The 19,144-nt window shown below is 40.6% G+C and overlaps 1 protein-coding gene across 6 annotated transcripts; it reads left to right on the top strand.

Moving 5' to 3' along the window:
* Positions 1 to 5,066: 5,066 nt before the first annotated feature.
* Positions 5,067 to 18,698, top strand: ZNF571 (zinc finger protein 571). 6 transcript variants are annotated; one of them, XM_027078877.1, is made up of 5 exons: positions 5,067 to 5,735; positions 8,799 to 8,886; positions 10,625 to 10,751; positions 11,026 to 11,121; positions 16,603 to 18,698. In XM_027078877.1, exons 2-5 carry the CDS (start codon positions 8,878 to 8,880, stop codon positions 18,294 to 18,296), a joined length of 1,926 nt encoding a protein of 641 aa, XP_026934678.1. In that variant the 5' UTR covers positions 5,067 to 5,735; positions 8,799 to 8,877; the 3' UTR covers positions 18,297 to 18,698. The 6 variants fall into 6 exon arrangements, with proteins under 6 accessions (XP_026934678.1, XP_026934680.1, XP_026934681.1 ...); XM_027078879.1 differs by having other exon boundaries at positions 5,068 to 5,735; positions 10,642 to 10,751; XM_027078878.1 differs by lacking the exon at positions 5,067 to 5,735 and adding an exon at positions 6,287 to 6,304.
* The last annotated feature ends 446 nt before the right edge of the window (positions 18,699 to 19,144 follow it).

Below are 19,144 nucleotides of genomic sequence, written 5' to 3'. Positions count from 1 at the left end.
GGAAAGAAGGAAAAGGTATAAAGATTGGAAAAGAAGAAATATAACAATATTTGCAGATGACATAATTTGTATGTAGAAAATTCAAAAGAATTATAAAAGTAGTTGAATAAATAAATTTAGCATGATTACTGGATATGTGACTATAAAAACATAAATTATGTCCATATATACTAGCTTCAAGTAATTAAACAGTAAAATTTTAAAACAAAATATTTACCATAGCAAACAACAACACAAAAGTAACAAAAAGGCACAAAAATCCTCAACAAAATACTAACAAACTGAATCCAGTAGAAAATTTTTTAAAAACATTTATACACCATGACCAAATGGTATTTATGCCAGGAATGTAAGGTTGGTATAACATGCAAAAATCAGGGACTTCCCTGGTGGCACAGTGGTTAAGAATCTTCCTGCCAACACAGGGGACACAGGTTCGATCCCTGTTCCAGGAAGATCCCATATGCCTTGGAGCAACTAAGCCCGTGCACCACAACTACTGAGCCTGTGCTCTAGAGCACACAAGCCACAACTACTGAAGCCCGCACACCCTAGAGCCCGCGCCACAGCTACTGAAGCCTGTGCACCGCAGCTACTGGGCACGCGTGCTGCAACTACTAAAGCCTGCGCACCTAGAGCCCGTGCTCTGCAACAAGATAAACCACTGCAATGAGAAGCCCGTGCACCACAACAAAGAGTAGCCCCCACTCGCCGCAACTGGAGAAAGCCCACACGCGGCAATGAAGACCGAATGCAGCCAAAAAAACCCAAAAAGGGCTTTCCTGGTGGCTCAGTGGTTGAGAGTCTGCCTGCCGATGCAGGGGATACAGGTTCATGCCCCGGTCTGGGAGAGTCCCACATGCCGCGGAGCAGCTGGGCCTGTACTGGCACAAAACCAGAAATATAAATCAATGGAACAGGATAGAAAGCCCAGAGATAAACGCACACACATATGGTCATCTTATTTTTGATAAAGGAGGCAATAATATAACAATGGAGAAAAGACAGCCTCTTCAATAAGTGGTGCTGGGAAAACTGGACAGGTACATGTAAAAGAATGAAATTAGAACACTCCCTAACACCATACACAAAAATAAACTCAAAATGGATTAAACACCTAAATGTAAGGCCAGACACTATAAAACTCTTAGAGGAAAACATAGGCAGAACACTCTATGACATAAATCACAGCAACATCCTTTTTGACCCACCTCCTAGAGAAATGGAAATAAAAACAAAAATAAACAAATGGGACCTAATGAAACTTAAAAGCTTTTGCACAACAAAGGAAACCATAAACAAGACGAAACACTGAGAATGGGAGAAAATATTTGCAAATGAAGCAACTGACAAAGGATCAACCTCCAAAATTTCCAAGCAGCTCATGCAACTCACTATCAAAAAAAGAAACAACCCAATCCAAAAATGGGCAGAAGATCTAAATAGACATCTCTTCAAAGAAGGTATACAGATTACCAACAAACACATGATGCTCAACATCACTAATCATTAGAGAAACGCAAATCAAAACTACAGTGAGGTATCCCCTCATACCAGTCAGAATGGCCATCATCAAAAAATCTAGAAACAATAAATGCTGGATAGGGTGTGGAGAAAAGGGAACCCTCTTGCACTGTTGGTGGGAATGTAAATTGATACAGCCACTATGGAGAACAGTATGGAGGTTCCTTAGAAAACTACAAATAGAACTACCATATGACCCAGCAATCCCACTACTGGACATACATACACCCTGAGAGAACCATAATTCAAAAAGAGTCATGTACCCCAATGTTCATTGCAGCACTATTTGCAATAGCCAGGACATGGAAGCAACCTAAGTGTCCATCGACAGATGAATAGATAAAGAAGATGTGGCACATATATACAATGGCATATTAGTCATCCATAAAAAGAAACGTAATTGGGTTATTTGTAGTGAGGTGGATGGACCTAGAGTCTGTCATACAGACTGAAGTAAGTCAGAAAGAGAAAAACAAATACCGTATGCTAACACATATATGTGGAATCTAAAAAAAAAAAAAATGGTTCTGAAGAACCTAGGGGCAGGACAGGAATAAAGATGCACACGTAGAGAATGGACTTGAGGACACAGGGAGGGGGAAGGGTAAGCTGGGATGAAGTGAGAGAGTGGCATGGACTTATAAATACTACCAAATGTAAAATATATAGCTAGTGGGAAGCAGCTGCATAGCACAGGAAGATCAGCTTGGTGCTTTGTGACCACACAGAGGGGTGGGATAGGTAGGGTGAGAGGGAGATGCAAGAGGGAGGAGATATGGGGATATATGTATATGTATAGCTGATTTACTTTGTTATAAAGCAGAAACTAACACACCATTGTAAAGCAATTATACTCCAATAAAGATGTTAAAAAAAAAGATTTCATTATCAGAGTGAAAGGCAAGCCATATCCTGGGAAAGATATCTACAATAAATATATCCTACAAAAGGCCTCATATCCCAGCATATACAAATAGCTATAAATATATAGAAAAAAACCCCCACAAACTGACTCTAATGAAATGGTCAAGAGTTAAACAGGCAGTTCAACAGAGAGGTTATCCAAATGGTTGATATATGAAAGGATGCTAAAGTGAGTATTAATCAGGGAAATGCAGATTAAAATCACACTGAGATACTACTACCCACCTACTAGCATTGTAAAAATTTAAAAAGACTAACAATACCAAGTGTTCAAGAGGATATGGAGCAACTGGAATCCTTTACATTGCTGACGTATGTGTAAACTAACACAAAGACTTTGGGAAATCGTTTGACAGTACCTACACATATAAATGTAGACCTACTTTATGATCCAACTATTCCACTCTTGCATTCCTAATAGAAATGAATGCTATGTCTACCAAAAAATATTTTAAGATTGATCATGGCAGATTTATTCATAGTTAAGAAAAAACTGGAAATCACACAAATGTCTGTTAATATAGAATGAATAAATCATAGTAAGAATTGAAAAACTGCAGCCTACGGACAAAATACGGCCTTTCACCTATTTTTGTATGGCCAATGACCTAAAAAAGGTTTTGCATTTTTAAATGATGTAAAAAAAATAAGAATAGCGTTTTGCAACATGTAAGAATTATATGAAATTCAAATTTCAGTGTCTGTAAAGTTTTACCAGAATATAGCCACACTCATTTGTTTACATGTTGTCTATGGTTGCTTTCATGCTACACTGGCAGAGTTGAGCAGTTGTGACAGAGAACATCTGGCACACAAAACCTAAAATATTTACTAGCTGGCTACAGGTATTATTCCTATACTCCATAACAAGGACTCATCTCAGAGCCATAATGTTGATTAAAAACATGCCAGACACAGGACTTCCCTGGTGGTCCAGTGGGTAAGACTCTGAGCTCCCAATGCAGGGGGCCGGGGTTCATCCCTTGGTCAGGTAACTAGAGCCTGCATGCATGCTGCAACTAAGATTTGCATGCTGCAGCTAAAGATCCCATATGCCGCAACTAAGACCCGGCACAGCATACATAAATATTTTTTTTAAAAAACATGCCGGACACATATCATTACACTGATTGTATTTAAATGAAGTTCAAGAATTCACAAAACTAATCTACAGTGCTAGAAGTCCAAAAAGTGGTCACTTCTAGGTGGAGTCAGAGCTGACCAGGATGGGGCACAAGGGAACACTCTGGCGTCCTTGAAATGTTCTTTACCTTTTATTTTATTTATTTATTTTAATCAATTAATTAATTAATTTTTGGCTGAGTTGGGTCTTTGTTGCTGCGCGCAGGCTTTCTCTAGTTGCAGAGAGCTGGGACTACTCTTCGTTGCTGTGTGCGGGCTTCTCATTGCGGTGGCTTCTCTTTGTTGCGGAGCATGGGCTCTAGGCGCCCGGGCTTTAGTAGTTGTAGCACTGCGGGCTCAGTAGTTGTGGCACACGGGCTTAGTTGCTCCGTGGCATGTGGGATCTTCCCCGTGTTCCCTGCATTGGAAGGAAGGCGGATTCTTAACCGCTGCGCCACCAGGGAATTCCCGAAATGTTCTTTATGTTGATCTGTGTGTGGTATGTAAAAAAAATCATTGCGGTATATAGTAATATTTGTGGACTCTATGCAAATTATTCCCCCCAAAATAAAGACTAAAGCTGAATTTGCATTTTTCATCTCTCTTCATTTCAATGTAAAACTCATTTTTCAAATTATTTGCTAGATGAGATTACTTAAGTTTCTCCCCCTCCAAATCTTGAAGGCAAATTGATACTTCAGACTGCGCTGTCAAATTTAGCCAGCCACGTATAGCTATTTAAATATAAATTTATTAAAATTAAACAAAATTAAAAATTTAGCTCCTCAGTCAAACTAGTCTCATTTCAGGTGCTCAAGAGCCAAATGTGGCCAGGGCTATGGTATTGGACAGCACAGACATTGGACATGGAATCCAGTTCTGCAGAAATATCTATTGGACAGCACTGCTCCAAATGTTACACGAATGTTAACCTCATTTTACAGGTGAGGAAACTGAAGCTTAAAGATACCACTGTTACACAGAGCTGCATCATGAGACAATCATACCCACTCTCACAATACTATGCTCACACATTTCTTTTCCCACATTCACTACTACAGGTGAACTCTCAAGGTATCTTTCACTTAACATTTCTATAATTCCATGGAATCTATTCTAAATTCACAACCATGCAAAGAAAAAGCATTTTCTTACAAGTTATAAAATACTTAATCATAGACTGTCTGATTAATCCCATACATCATCCTGAAAGCTACAGTTACAACCAACCCCAGACATTTAACACAGTCCCAAATGGATCACATGCTTATCCACTAATATTCCTCACAGTCTCAAGCACAATCTGACACACATCACACTCCCCAGTCTTCCCTTCTCCTGTAGAGAACATTTGCCCTTGCGCGAGCGCGCGCGCGCGCGCGCGCGCACACACACACACACACGACCATGAAGTAAGCATCACACCCCTGAACCCCTTTGAGCAGCAACCCGGTAGTCACCGTCACCTCGTCCGGACCAGAGCTCTGTCTAAGAAATCTGGACCCTGCTTCCCAGACTTCTGCAGGTTTTTCAGCCCTGGACTATATTTCTCTAAAGGCATCACTGCAAGACTCAAGCTCTGGTAACCTCTTTACGATTTTCTAGAACCTCTGGGAAGTCACTTGAGTAAAATGAAATAGTTCGGCTCACACCGCAGCAGCGTGAGTTCCCGGGTTCAAGCAAGGGAGCCCCGAGGCGCGCCCGATTCCGGACCACAGGACGTGGCCAACTGCCTCTGGATTCTGTTGGATGGGGCCGGGTTCATGTTTAAGACTACATTTCCCGGAGGCCACCGCGTCCCTGCGCCATTTCGTACACTTACTCCGTTACTCCTTGGTTTAAGGATCCAGTCTGCAGCGGTAGGTGAGTGCACTACCTCGCTGGGACCCGCATGCTGCCTTTGGGTTGGAGCATCCAGAAGGAAGTTCCTGTAAGGTGCTGGGAATACCGGTGTGCCGGCTGGGGCTCGGTGCTGACAGGAATCGAGACGATCCTGGCTCTGGACTACGTATCTCCAACTTCGTAGCACTCAGGTTAATTCCTTACGGAAGTCGGCCTTGCCAGTGCGGAGTGGCTGTGCCCTTCTCCGCTGGTCGTCGGCCCTGTCACTTCGGTTCCTAGCGGCAGAGGCGTGGTGCTATCAGCTGTGTTCCTCTGCGCCGCAGGTATGAGTGTGCACTTCGCGTCGCTCTCCTCCGGCAAAAGCGGCGCTGTGACTTTGGTTCCCGGCCAACGGGAGCAGGGAGATGTTATCATGAACGTTCCACAGTGCTGGGTGTGTGAGTGTGCGCGCGCTTTTGTGGCAGCGTGACGGGCTCACCTGCCGCCTTCTAACGCACTTGGCTGCTGTGCCCCTTTAGTGACTGTGTACTCTCCCGCCGTGAGACAGGGACAGAGTCTCGCCAGTTGAGAATCGCGCGGTTCCAGGTGCCGCAGTTCCTTCACTTTACAGAGAACGAGGCTATTCTGAAGATGCCCCTACAATGAGAGTTTATGCCCCAGGAAGGCAGAAGACCACCCTAACAGGATGCCCCATTCTACTTTGAGAACCCTATGGGGAAAAACTGATCCCTCTCTCAGCCTGAAGTTGTTGTGGGAATTGGTCCTAAACTGTTTGGTCGGCTCTGGGAAAGGCTTGATATCCTTTGATTCTTTTTTCTCTGTTCTACTTTTTCCAACAGAAGCATACAGAGGAAAGGAAAAAAATATTGCACAGCTAAAAGTCTCTTCTAAAGTATGTTGCCATTTTCTTTCTTCTCTCGAGTTTCTTCTTTTCAAGATGCTGCTACCTCCTGCAACATCTCCCTAAGGAGAAACCTTAGGAGAAACCAGTGACTGTCCTTAGGCATTGCTATCCCTGTGACTCTTGGCGCTCCAGGGATGGCCTCACCAGTCTACTCTACTCACCAACCACATCTTTACCTCTCCTTTCCCACCTGATGACAAATCAGCCCTTTCTGGTCTAAGATTTTTGATGAAAGATAACTATACTTTCTGGAGAAAATGTGGACTTTTGTTTTAACTTTGTATGGAAATTTTCAAGCAGGGTAGAAAATAATACGACCCCAGTGTGCCCAACGCTCAGCCGTAATTTAACACATTTGCAAATATCCTTATACCTAGCCATCCCCCTTTTTCCTTTAGTATTTCAAAGTGTTATTTTAATCACATGTATGCTTATGTAACCAAAAGGACATATTTTTAAATAATAACCATGATGCTATCTCAACTTTAAAAACTAAGTCATTCCATAATATCATATACCCAGTATATATTCAAACTTCCCCAATTCTTTGGAAGATAGATTTTTTTACAATTGGTCTGTTCAAATCATGATTCAGATAGGTCCACACATTACATTTGGTTGTCAAATCTCTTTTCTTATTAAATTTTTTTTTAATTTTTATTCTGGATGACCGGCATGTGGGATCTTAGTTCCCCAACCAGGGATCGAACCCTGGGCCCCCTGCACTGGAATCGTGGAGTGTTAATCACTGGACCGCCAGGGAAGTCCCTGTCAAATCTCTTAACTTTCTTTAATCCATAACAGTTTTCTCTATTTTCTGTTTTTACTTTAATTGTTGCCATTGATTTGTAGAAAAACTAGGTTATTTGTTTACAGAATATTGTGCATTCTCCTTTTGGCTAATTTCTTCCTTGTGGTGTCATATAATTAGTTCCCCTATGCTACATATTTCTGTTAAGGGGTAGTTAGATCTAGAGCCTTGATCAGATTCAGATCATATTTTGCCTAAATCACATTTTCAGGCAAAAATAATTCATAGGTTATGTTGTGTACTTCCTGTGACATCACATCCTGAGGTTTTTTAGTCTGGTGTCCCACTTCTGGTGATGCCATGTTGATTGGTGTTCAAGTGCTGTCCACTTAATTCTTCCTTTATAAAATGTCCTCTTCCTCTTTCACCTAAAGCATGCATTCTCAATGGCAGAAGGAGGGGTATTGCCCCCACGAGGGTGAAACTTGGTTCTTGGCAGGGAGGGGGACCAAACTCTTACTAAATATTATAATGGTTTGTGGACACAGTACATAAACACATATACAGTATATCTGTGGTATTAAAATTTCATAGGTAAGTGGTATCAGGAGAAAAGTTGTCTTAAAAGGCTTTGGGGGAACTAATAATGAAAAAAAGGGTAAGAAACACTGACATAGAGGTTATAACATCCATTTATGATTGATGCTGAGATCTATTATTTTATTAAGGGTTACATATAGTGATTTTTTAAAAAAATTCTCTCAATTCCTTCTGCATTTCTTAGCTGGAGTTCTATAAATAAGAACTTTTCATCAACTATTTGGTTTTCCTAACTTAGCAAATTTCTGAGTGATAGGAGTGTCTTTTATTATTCGTAATGAACCCCTTTTGATCACACCTGAATTTATGCTAATGAGGTGGCTTGGAGTGGCCCCTAGATAGCTTCAGGATGGAGCTGATCACCAGAAAGACCAAATGATTAGAGGGTTGGAACTTTCCAACCCACCCACTGACCTGACCTCCAGGAAAGGGGAGGGTGGGACTGGAGGTTAAGCCCTATAAAAACTCTCGAACTAGATTTGATGAGCTTCTGGGTTAGTGAACACCTTGAGGTGCTTTGAAGGTGGCAATCCCAAAGAGAGCATTGGAAACTCCAAGCTCCCCCTCCACCATACCTTGCCCTATGCATCTTTTCCATGCATCTGCTCCTAAATTGTATCCATTATAATAAATTGGTAAACATAAGTGAAGTGTTTTCCTAAGTTCTGTGAGCCATCCTAGCAAAGTATAGAACCTTAGGAGGGGATTGTAGGAGCCCCCAATTTATAGCTGGTTGGTCAGAAGTACAGTGGCCTGGGATTTGCGATTGGCTTGTGAAGTCAGGAGCAGTCTTGTGGGCCTGAGCCTTTAAGCATGGGAGTGAAGCAGCTCACTTAGCATGTGGGCCCTGGGGAAGCGCTTCTCCCCAGGGCTCCCTGGGTACTCCCCTATCCTAGAGATGTAAGATGCCCATGGAAACTGGCGCCCTCTGGGGTCCTGTTCAGCATCATGGGGATTAAGGAAAAGTCTGGCCTGAATTCCCTCTGCTCTATCTGGATTCCACTGGATTTGTAAGAGGGCTGAGATTTTCCCAAACTTCCCTCAAAGAGGGGAAATAAAGGTAGTTCCAAGGTGCTCATTTTGTGGGCTCTGAGGCAAGCTTGTTCTCATGGCTTTGTTTTCCTTCTCCAGCCCTGCTCTCCTCTTAGGACTCTGCACATCTCCAGGAGAGGAACCAGAAAGTTGATCAGTTCTGACAGTTCTGAAAACCATGCCTCACGTGAGTTGCTGTTTCTTCTTTCCTCCCTGAAGTGCAATCATTTTGTTGGGTTATATGAACACCAGATATATTTATTCCCATATTTTCTGCCTTGCTTAGTCCTGTAAAGGAACTGCTCCCAAATTTCTCCCATTCCAGTGAGTGATCGTAGCAAAGAGCTTCATTCTTCTCTAAGTGTTTTTCTCTGCACCAGATGGTATTCTGCCAGGAGCCCTGAGGAAGCAGAAGTATCTCCCCTTAAGAGTAGTATTAGCACAGTGGTTTAGTGAGGTAGTGAAATGAGACACATGACAGACTTTGATCTCTACAAACCTAGGTTTTCCACTTGGAAGTGACAGCATTTCTGCTGGTTGTTCCCAGTCTCAGTGTGTGGCGAGATTTTTTTGTGAGGCCTTTGAAATTGGTTGGGGAATTGAGTCCTGAGAAGAAAGAGATCTTGCCTCTTGTACAGTTTCATGTTGCTGCTGTAACAAATTACTACAAACTTAGTGACTGAAACACAAACCTACTGTCATACTTCTGGAGGTTGGAATCTGAAATCAGTCTTGTAGGGCTAAAATCAAGGTGTTGGTAGGTCTGTGTTCCTTCTGGAGGCTCCAGAGGAATATCTATTTTCTTGCATTTCCAGCTGCTAGAGGCTGCTCACATTCCTTGGCTCAAGAGTCCCCTCCATTTTCAGAGCCAGCAATCACATCATTCTGATCTCTGCTTTCATTATCACATCTCCTTTGACTCTTCTGCCTCCCTCTATCACTTAAAATACCCTTGTGATCCCATTGGCCCCAACCAGAAAATCCAGGATAATCTCCCCAAGATTCTTAATTTAATCACATCTACAAAGTCCCATTTGCCATGTAAGGTAACATACTCACAGGTTCCGGGGGTTAAGATATGGACATCTTTGCGGGGTCATTAGTCTACCTGCCACATCCCTCTTGCCAAGAAACCAGTGAGAGGCAAGGCTTACCTTGGAGTTGGCCAGAATGTGTCAGAGTGATGCCTGTGTGCACCTAGACTGGCATCCATCAGCCTGCTGTACCCTAGGAACACAGAAAGTAGGAGCAAATAAAATCTGCCAGATGTATAATCTTTTGAGAATTTTAGATTTCTAGAGCTAAAGACATTAAAGAATTTGTTTTAAGTACTCCCAAATAAGCAGATCATTACATCCATAAAGTGAAAATACTGTATGTCCATTATATTTGGTGACATAATATAGTGACTTAATGAACTTGAATCTTCAAAAAGATTCTAAGTTACATCCAAATTCTATGTTCCAGTCCAGAGAGTTGTTAAAAAATTGTTTGGAAAGATTTTGTCAATTTTGTTTATCCTTTTCTTTAAAGACAGAAGTTAATTTCAGAAAGAACCCATTAGTTGAGAATTTATTTATTATTTATTGAGAATTAGAAAGCTTAAAGTGCTGTGTGATTGCATACAATATTTCATTCAATTGGGAAACTGCAATCTTCTGGCCTTTTGTATTCCCAGACCTTTCGGGATAATGGAATTGTCCTAGTATACATAGGAAGTTTTGTCTGTGGCAATAGCAGTGATCAAGGATCATGTTGACACTACAGTTCAGGCACCCAATTTCCTTCAATGTTACAGGTGTTCGGCCATGGGATATTGTTTATTATATCACCCCCTTCCTTCAATGCCCTCCTCCTTCTTATCTCATTTCACCTCAAAATCATCATCGTATTTTCACAAATAATAAATGGATTTGTTGTTTCAGTGGTTGGTAACTTTCAGGGATGTGGCCATCAACTTCTCTCAGGAGGAATGGGAATGCCTTGACCCCATTCAGCAGGATTTGTACAGGGAGGTCATGGTGGAGAACTACAGCCACCTGATCTCACTGGGTAAGATCATTTTACACAGTTTTCAGAATTTGTCTCCCATACTTTCTGCCTCCTTCATTGTGAATTTCTGATTTCTATTCCCTAAGGAAACGTTTGAGTTTTTTAAAAGTAGAAGTAGACAGCCCCACTGTGTACCTTTTTATTTCTCACCCTTCGGACCTTCACATCTTCCTCCATCACTTCCTGTTAGTTTCTCTTCTTTGATGACCAATGGACTGGATTTGAATCTGGGACTCTTCATCCCATGACCATGTCCCGTTTCTTTTCTTTTAAGCTGGATGTTCGATCCCTAAGCCAGACGTGTTTTCCTTATTGGAGCGAGGGAAGGAGCCCTGGATGGTGGTGAGAGCCATGACAAGATGGAGCTCAGGTGAATAAGAGCTGGCCACACAGGATCAGCTATTGCTGATAATAATACAGCTACTTTATGAAGTGACAACACTTTGCGATGTTTGTGTGAAGCTCCCTTCAAAGGCCTGTGGAAAGAAGACCTGAGACCTAGGGAGAGCAGGAAGGTGATATCGACATGAGTTCCCAAAGGAACTTCCTTTCCAACTCCCATTTACCACTCTTCCTCCTACATTCACCCCACCCTTTTAAAAAAATTTATTTATTTATCACTTTTGGCTGCGTTGGGTGTTCGTTGCTGCACACGGGCTTTCTCTAGTTGTGGTGAGCGGGGGCTACTCTTCATTGCGGTGTGTGGGCTTCTCATTGCAGTGGCTTCTCTTGTTGCAGAGCACGTGCTCTAGGCGCCCAGGCTTCTGTAGTTGTGGCGCCCTGGCTTAGTTACTCTGCGGCATGTGGGATCTTCCTGGACCAGGGCTCAAACCCGTGTCCCGTGCATTGGTAGGCAGATTCTTAACCACTGTGCCACCAGGGATGTCCCCCACTTTTGCTTTAATGAGGAAACCACCTTTGGTTTCTTCCAAGACAATCCTTTTTTCTATTTCTTGATTGAGTTTTTTTCCAGTTGTTTTTTTTTTTAATTTAGCTAGGTATCTCCAACCAGCAAACGTTTGTTGAGAGCTTATTGTGTTCTTAGATTAGGATGGACAGGGATGATCTCTCAGAGGAGGTAACGTTTGAACTGAGACCGGAAAGAAATTAGCAGTGTAAAAATAAGGCAAGTGTGTGTTCAGGCAGAGAGAACAGAAGTGCAAAGGCCCTGAGGAGAGGCTGAGCTTCCTTTATTTGAGGATCAGCAAGAAGGTCAATGTGGCTAGAACAGAGTGAGTGAAAGTGGAAATTAGAGATGAGGTCAGAGAAATAGGCAGAGATCAGATCATATGAGGCCTTGTAGGCCATTTCAAGGAGTGAGGTTTTATCCTAGGTATGATAGGGAGCCCTTGGAGACTTTTGTGCAGATGAATAGGGGATTATTGTTTAAAGATCACGCTGGGTGTTATGTGTAGGAAGACGGTAAGAATGGAAGCAAAAGACCAGTTAGAGGACTGGTTCAAGAGTCTATATTACGGATAATAGTGGCTTGGAATGGGGTTTAATATGTAGAGGTGATGAGAATGGGTTATATTCTGGTTGTATTTTGATGGTAGGATTAATAGGACTTGCTGAAGGATTGGAAATAGAAAGAGGCATCAGAGTTTGGAAGCCTGCAGATGGAAGTTAAGAGTTACGCATTTGAGATGCCCATTAGATATCTCCATAGAGAAGTTAGACACACATTTGAAAGCCTGCAGGAGGGTAGTCAGGACTGAAGAGACAAATATAGGATTAATCTCTGTATGATGGGATGAGATGAGATTATGGAGGGATTGGTTTAGATGGAAAGCAAGGTAAATAAAGTCCAAGGGTTAAACCATGGGGCATTCCAACATTTAGCTGGGAAGAGGAAAATGATGCAGCAAAGGAAATTGAGGAGCTTCCTGATTAACCTGTGATCTAGGAAGTAATTGGGAATTCAGTGTACTGGAAGCCATGACAAACACAAGGAGAGAGTGGTTAACTGTGAAAGATACTGCTAAGAGCTCAAGTAAGATGAAGGCTAAGAACTGACTATTGGATTTGGCAAGATGAAGGATATTGGTGACACTGACAAAGTAGGTTTGGAAATGAGAGGAGCAAAAACCTGATTGTAGAGGATTAAAAAGAGAATGAAGAAGAAATAAGTCAACAGTAAAAACTACAGTGGGATAGTGAGTTAACTCACCAGGCAGTGTGGAAGGCCCATTTGAGGAGCTCTCAAAGGTACAAACAGAGTTTTTAAATGCTTTAGAAGTTTTAAATAACAGTATTATAATAGTAAGGAAAAAGAAGTATGATATAATAATGAGGAAAAAGAAGTTTGATTCAAGTTTGTATATGTAACTACATAAAAGTGCAGGGAAAAAACCTGGAAGTAAATACAGCAAAAGGTTAGTTATGAGGGTGGGAGTAAAGGGAAATAAAAAGTATAGACAGGAAGTACAACAACTCTTTTGAGAAGTTTTGCCAGGAAGGAGTACAGTAAATGGATAGGAGCTGCAAAGTGAACCAAAGAATCAAAGGAGAGGTTGTTTTGTTTGATTTCAAAGGAGAGTCTTTAAGATGGAGATAAATAATAGAGAGTAAATGAAATATGTGTGGTAGTGGTCAAAATGATGATTGCTCGAAACTGAACTTTTAGAGGTGTTGTGATTATTGGTAACAACAAGGTCTATTATATCTACTGTGGGAGAGGGTAGGTGGAAAGAAGTGAAGGAAAACAGTGTTTCAGGGGAAGCAGTGTGCTCAAGGTTTCAATCAGAGCAAGAAGGTGAAGAGCAGAATCAGAAGGGAGGCTGAGGTTAGAGTACTTCTGGAAAGTACACTATGAGTTCCAGAAGATCTGTTGGTTAGCATGCAGTAGAACATTGGGTCATAAAAGAGGATGTCCAGACCTGGATTGGGATGAGAGTCCTAGTGATGACCAAGGACCCAGGAATCCAGAGCTTTTCAGAGGTAACTGGATACCCAGAGATTTCAAGCATTACAGGATTGGTCCTGAGTGGTCTCTTTGGGGAAGGTGGGTGCTTATTCCTGTTAGAAACTAAGAGTGGTTGTCTTAATAGAAGAAAGAATTGTAGGTGCAGTGTTGCTAGAAGTCTGGGTTTGGGGAAGGCTTTTCAGGAATTGCAAAGGTCTGTGAAATTTCAGATGAGCCCTGAAAAGATGGAAAGCCAGTAGGGAGGCTGAGGGTAGAGGGAAGAGCATTCCTAGCAGAGGGAACAATGCACTGAAGGCTATAAGAGGATAGAGCCTGGTGTATATGAGATATTCAAAGAAGACACTTGTAGTTGGAGCCTAGTAAGGGAGAGGTACCAGGTGTGAGTTTGGAGAAGCTGGCAGAAGCCAGGCCAGGCAGCACCTTCTAGGTGTTATGAAATGACCTGGTAGGCTGTGAGCAGCATTTGTTTTTGGTTGGTTTGTTTTTTAACATCTTTATTGAATGTGAGCAGCATTTGTTTTTATTTTTTGGTTTGGTTTTGTTTCATAAATAAAATAACACAGAAGAGAAAATAAAATATCAGAATGCATCACATGTAAAAAAGAAAATTTCATGACCTATTTGTCTTGTTTACGTTTGTGCATGTGTACTCACAATATAACACGCATAATAATATAACATGCATTTCTTATTGTGAGGTTGCAGTCAAAAGCAGTTTGAAAGATGCTACTAACAAGTTCGAATTTTATCGCAAAAGCATTTGCAAGCTTATGAAGAATCTTATATAGGACAGTGACATAATGTGATTTACACATTTAATATATTACTCTGACTGCCAGATGGAGATGAGAAGGAAGGGTCTCATGACATTACTGAGTAGGTTATTGTCGTGGCTCAAATGAGAGTTGCTTTGGGCGTCCTCGGAGTGTTGGCAGTGGTGTTGGGGATAAGGAAACAGATTCAAGAGCTATTTAGGAGATAGACTCAGTAGGACTCAAGGGGGTAAGAGTCAAAGGGGCCTTTCAATATGCCTTCTGCTTTTCAGACTCCATTTTGTTGTCTTTAGTCATCACCCCTTTTGCAGTTTTCCCAGTTATTCTTGCATTGATTTAATGACAATAAAAAGAACTACTTATTTGAATACATTTCATACATATTCCTCAACCTCAGCCTGGTTTTAAGACTTGGGTATTCTTTACTTTCTTTATCACACTAGGTCGCCATTTAGCACCTTACCCTGTGTGGTCTCACAGTGCTTCCCACCCCAGAATCATTAGATTTATATTTCTTCCCATTTTTATTATCGTGTTACTATAACATGGAGAGCAGTTTGGAATCTAAACTGGATTTATCTGGTCCCTTACGCTGTTCCGTTAATCACCATATTCCAGTTGGTTTCTTTCCTACTGTCTTGTAAACCATATTGTGCTTCTCTGACAGAAAGTAAAAGCCAGATACTCTCATCCCAGTACATTTTGCTGACGAGTTGGTGTTAAATTGAGCCGTGTGGGGGTTTTTGTTTACAGTTTGCAGTTTCATTGTACTTTACGGTTTATAATTTCATTGTACTTTTTAGCAAAAGCACGTTTTCCTCAGATTTCTGACTCTTATTTCTAAAAGACCATTTGAACTTGAATTTACTAATATATATTTATTTTCTTTCCCACTACCATTCTCTATTACACTCTACAGCCTATATGCAGTGTTGCCAGAGTGTGCCTGGGGCTCCAGTCACAGTGGATAGTGTTCTTCTACATTTTAAAATTACACCCATTTCCCAGCTTTGTTCAGAATAACATAAAATTTTCTTTAGTGTATAAAGTTGTCACTATTTCTAGAACATTATAGAACCTTATGGTTTTCTCGAAAATATGAGAACATTTGGCCTTGAGTAGAAGGCACTGGAAAGAAAGACCTGAAAAAATACATGAAGGGAAGAAGAAAACACTGTGTTTGCTTTCTGTGTTCTGGGGAATAGCTATAAAGAGGAATATTTTTCCTACGCTTGTGAAGCTTGAGGAATAGAAGGATCAACATAAATAAAGAAAATGTAATTCTAGAATTGCAAAGATTGAAACAAGAATGAAGAAGAAGGTGCAGATATAGAGAATAAAGACATGGCGTGGACCCAATTAGAGTTTTCAGTGATAGTCTTTCTGAGCAGCTGGCATTTAAGTTAGTACGTTTTAGACGAAAAGGAACTGGCCTTGCAGAGAGCATTCCTGGCAGATGGAACAGCATGTGAGGGAGTCTAAAATGCATAAGAATTTGATAAGAGGCTATTACAGTGAGAGATGTGTGGTTTGGCCTAATGTGGTTGTAGTGGATGTGGTCAGATATTCGATAAATTTTGACAGGAGAGCTAATAGGATTTGTTGATAGATTGGCTATCCACCCAGGCATTTGTTTGTTTATTTCCAGGGGTGTTTTTGTTGTAATTTTATAAGCTTCCTTGGTGATTCTAATCCACTCCAAAGTTTGAGAACCACTTACTTAATCTGTTTTCTTAATTAATTTCCCCCCTATAAATTCCCCTCATTCTATGTTCTCTCCTTGTGCCTTTTTCTAAATTGCACAAAATTTTTAGCAATGTTTAAGCCATTCTGTTCTTATGAGAATTATCATTTTATCTACCTTTTTTTTTTTTTTTTCGGTTCCGGGGGCCTCTCACTGTTGTGGCCTCTCCTGTTGCGGAGCACAGGCTCCGGACGCGCAGGCTCAGTGGCCATGGGTCACGGGCCCAGCCGCTCCGCGGCATGTGGGATCTTCCTGGACCAGGGCATGAACCCGTGTCCCCTGCATCGGCAGGCGGACTCTCAACCACTGCGCCACCAGGGAAGCCCTTATCTACCATTTTTACCTTAGACAATTCATTTCTTCTTACAAACAAAAACAGCAAGAATTTGCTTTCTTGTTATTTTACAGACTTGGAATACATCTGTGAGACCAAAAGGTCATGTCCAGAAAAGGGAACTTATGAAATGGAATCACTGCAATGGGAGAATATGAGGAAACCTATAAGCCATAACCTTGAGTGCAATGATCTTGGAGAAAATACAGAGTGCAAAGGCAAGTTTGAGGATCAACAGAGAAGTCAGGAAAGACCATACATGCACATGAAAATTACCTGTAAAGAAGAGGCCACTCAAAGCCATTCCATGTCCCCTATTCTTCATCAGATAAATCCTACCAAGGAAAAATTGTACAAATGTAAGGAATGTAAACAAGCTTTCAGCTACTTGTCATGCCTTATTCAACATGAGAAAAGTCATAATAAAGAAAAACACTCTGACGTTAAGAAATGTAGGACGATCTTCAGCAAGAAGCCAACCTATATTCAACATCAGAGGATTCAGAATGGTGAGAAACCTTATGAGTGTATGGAATGTGGAAAGGCCTTTGGTCGTAGTTCTGATCTGATTCAACATCAGAAAATTCATACTAATGAAAAACCTTATCAATGTAAAGCATGTGGGAATGCCTTTATTCGTGGTTCACAACTCACTGAACATCAGAGAGTTCATACAGGAGAGAAACCATATGAATGTAAGAAATGTGGAAAAGCCTTTAGTTATTGTTCACAATATACACTCCATCAGAGAATTCATAGTGGTGAAAAACCTTATGAATGTAAGGAATGTGGGAAGGCCTTTATTCTTGGCTCTCAACTTACTTACCATCAAAGAATTCATAGTGGTGAGAAACCCTATGAGTGTAAGGAATGTGGAAAGGCTTTTATTCTTGGTTCACACCTTACTTATCATCAAAGAGTTCATACTGGTGAAAAGCCTTACAGATGTAAAGAATGTGGGAAGGCCTTTTTATGTGCCTCTCAACTTAATGAACATCAGAGAATTCACACAGGTGAGAAACCCTATGAATGTAAAGAATGTGGAAAGGCCTTTTCTCGTGGCTCACAACTTACTTATCATCTGAGAGTTCATACAGGTGAGAGACCCTATAAATGCAAAGAATGTGGGAAAGCCTTTATTTCTAATTCTAATCTTACTCAACATCAGAGAATTCATACAGGTGAGAAACCTTACAAATGTAAGGAATGTGGAAAGGCCTTTATTTGTGGCAAACAACTTAGTGAACATCATAGAATTCATACAGGTGAGAAACCCTTTGAATGTAAGGAATGTGGAAAGACCTTTATTCGTGGTGCATATCTTACTCAACATGAGAAAATTCATGGTGAGAAGCATTATGAATGTAAGGAATGTGGGAAGACCTTTTTTCGTACCACACAACTTACATATCATCAGAGAATTCATACAGGTGAAAAACCCTACAAATGTAAGGAATGTGACAAAGCTTTTATTTATGGCTCACAACTTAGTGAACACCAGAGAATTCATAGAGGTGAAAAACCCTATGAATGTAAGCAATGTGGGAAGGCCTTTATTCGTGGCTCACACCTTACTGAACATCTAAGAACTCATAATGGTGAGAAACCCTATGAATGTAAGGAATGTGGGAAGGCCTTCAGTCGTGGCTCAGAACTTACTCTACATCAAAGGATCCATACTGGTGAGCAACCCTATGCATGCATACAGTGTGGTAAAGACTTTAGACGTCATTCACAACTTATTCAACATATGAGGCTTCATAATTGAGAAAGCTTTATATATGATTTAATATAAGAAAGTCTTCACCCATCTTCAGCAGCTCTGGAATATTAGAGAACTAATATTATGTTTGTAATGAAATAGGACATCCTTTTGATTGTGTTCAAAATCAACTCATTTTTAGAAAGCTTATATTAACTTCATGAATGCAGAAATAAATGACTTCTGGAACCCATTAAACATTTTTAAAAATCTCTATAACCCTGGAATGTAATGCTGAATTATATCCTTTATTGAGCACCATCTCTATTTTAATATTTCCTAACTGTGAAATTGGATAGGTTACTTAACTTCTCTGTGCCTCCATTTCTTTATGTGTAAAATACTATAATGGTATAATAATGATCAAATTGTAAGTGATTAAACACATGTAACTCCCTTTGGACAGTATCTGATACTCAGTGTTATTATCATTATTATTATCATCATCATTATTATTATCATCATTATTAATGCTATTAGAGAAGTCAAATGGTAGGAATATTTTATAAGTACCATAGAAAGATGTAAACATTCTATTACCATCTATCCCCTTTTGAACCCAAATAATTTATTCTATGACAAGAGCTTTAGAACATAATAAGAGTATGAAGGCCTCTATTTTAGAGCTCATAAATTTTGCTGCACCAGAAAATTCATACTGGAAAGAAACTCTATGGAAGAAATTTCTTTACGGTTGTAGAGCTTTTTTATAAAATCAAGGAGAGGTGACTTTTCTACAACAAATTACAAAAGCAGAAGTCATTATTCCACATTTTCTAATTACTACTTTAAGGATAAAAGAATTTACCAACAAAATGATAGCCAAGTTAACGCCATTAAAAAAAAAACCTATA

This window comes from Aethalodelphis obliquidens, unplaced genomic scaffold, assembly GCF_003676395.1.
Source record: "Aethalodelphis obliquidens isolate GAN/ISIS:26980383/991018 unplaced genomic scaffold, ASM367639v1 scaffold43, whole genome shotgun sequence".
Lineage (NCBI taxonomy): Eukaryota > Metazoa > Chordata > Mammalia > Artiodactyla > Delphinidae > Aethalodelphis > Aethalodelphis obliquidens.
This window is presented reverse-complemented; position numbering and strand designations above follow the sequence as displayed.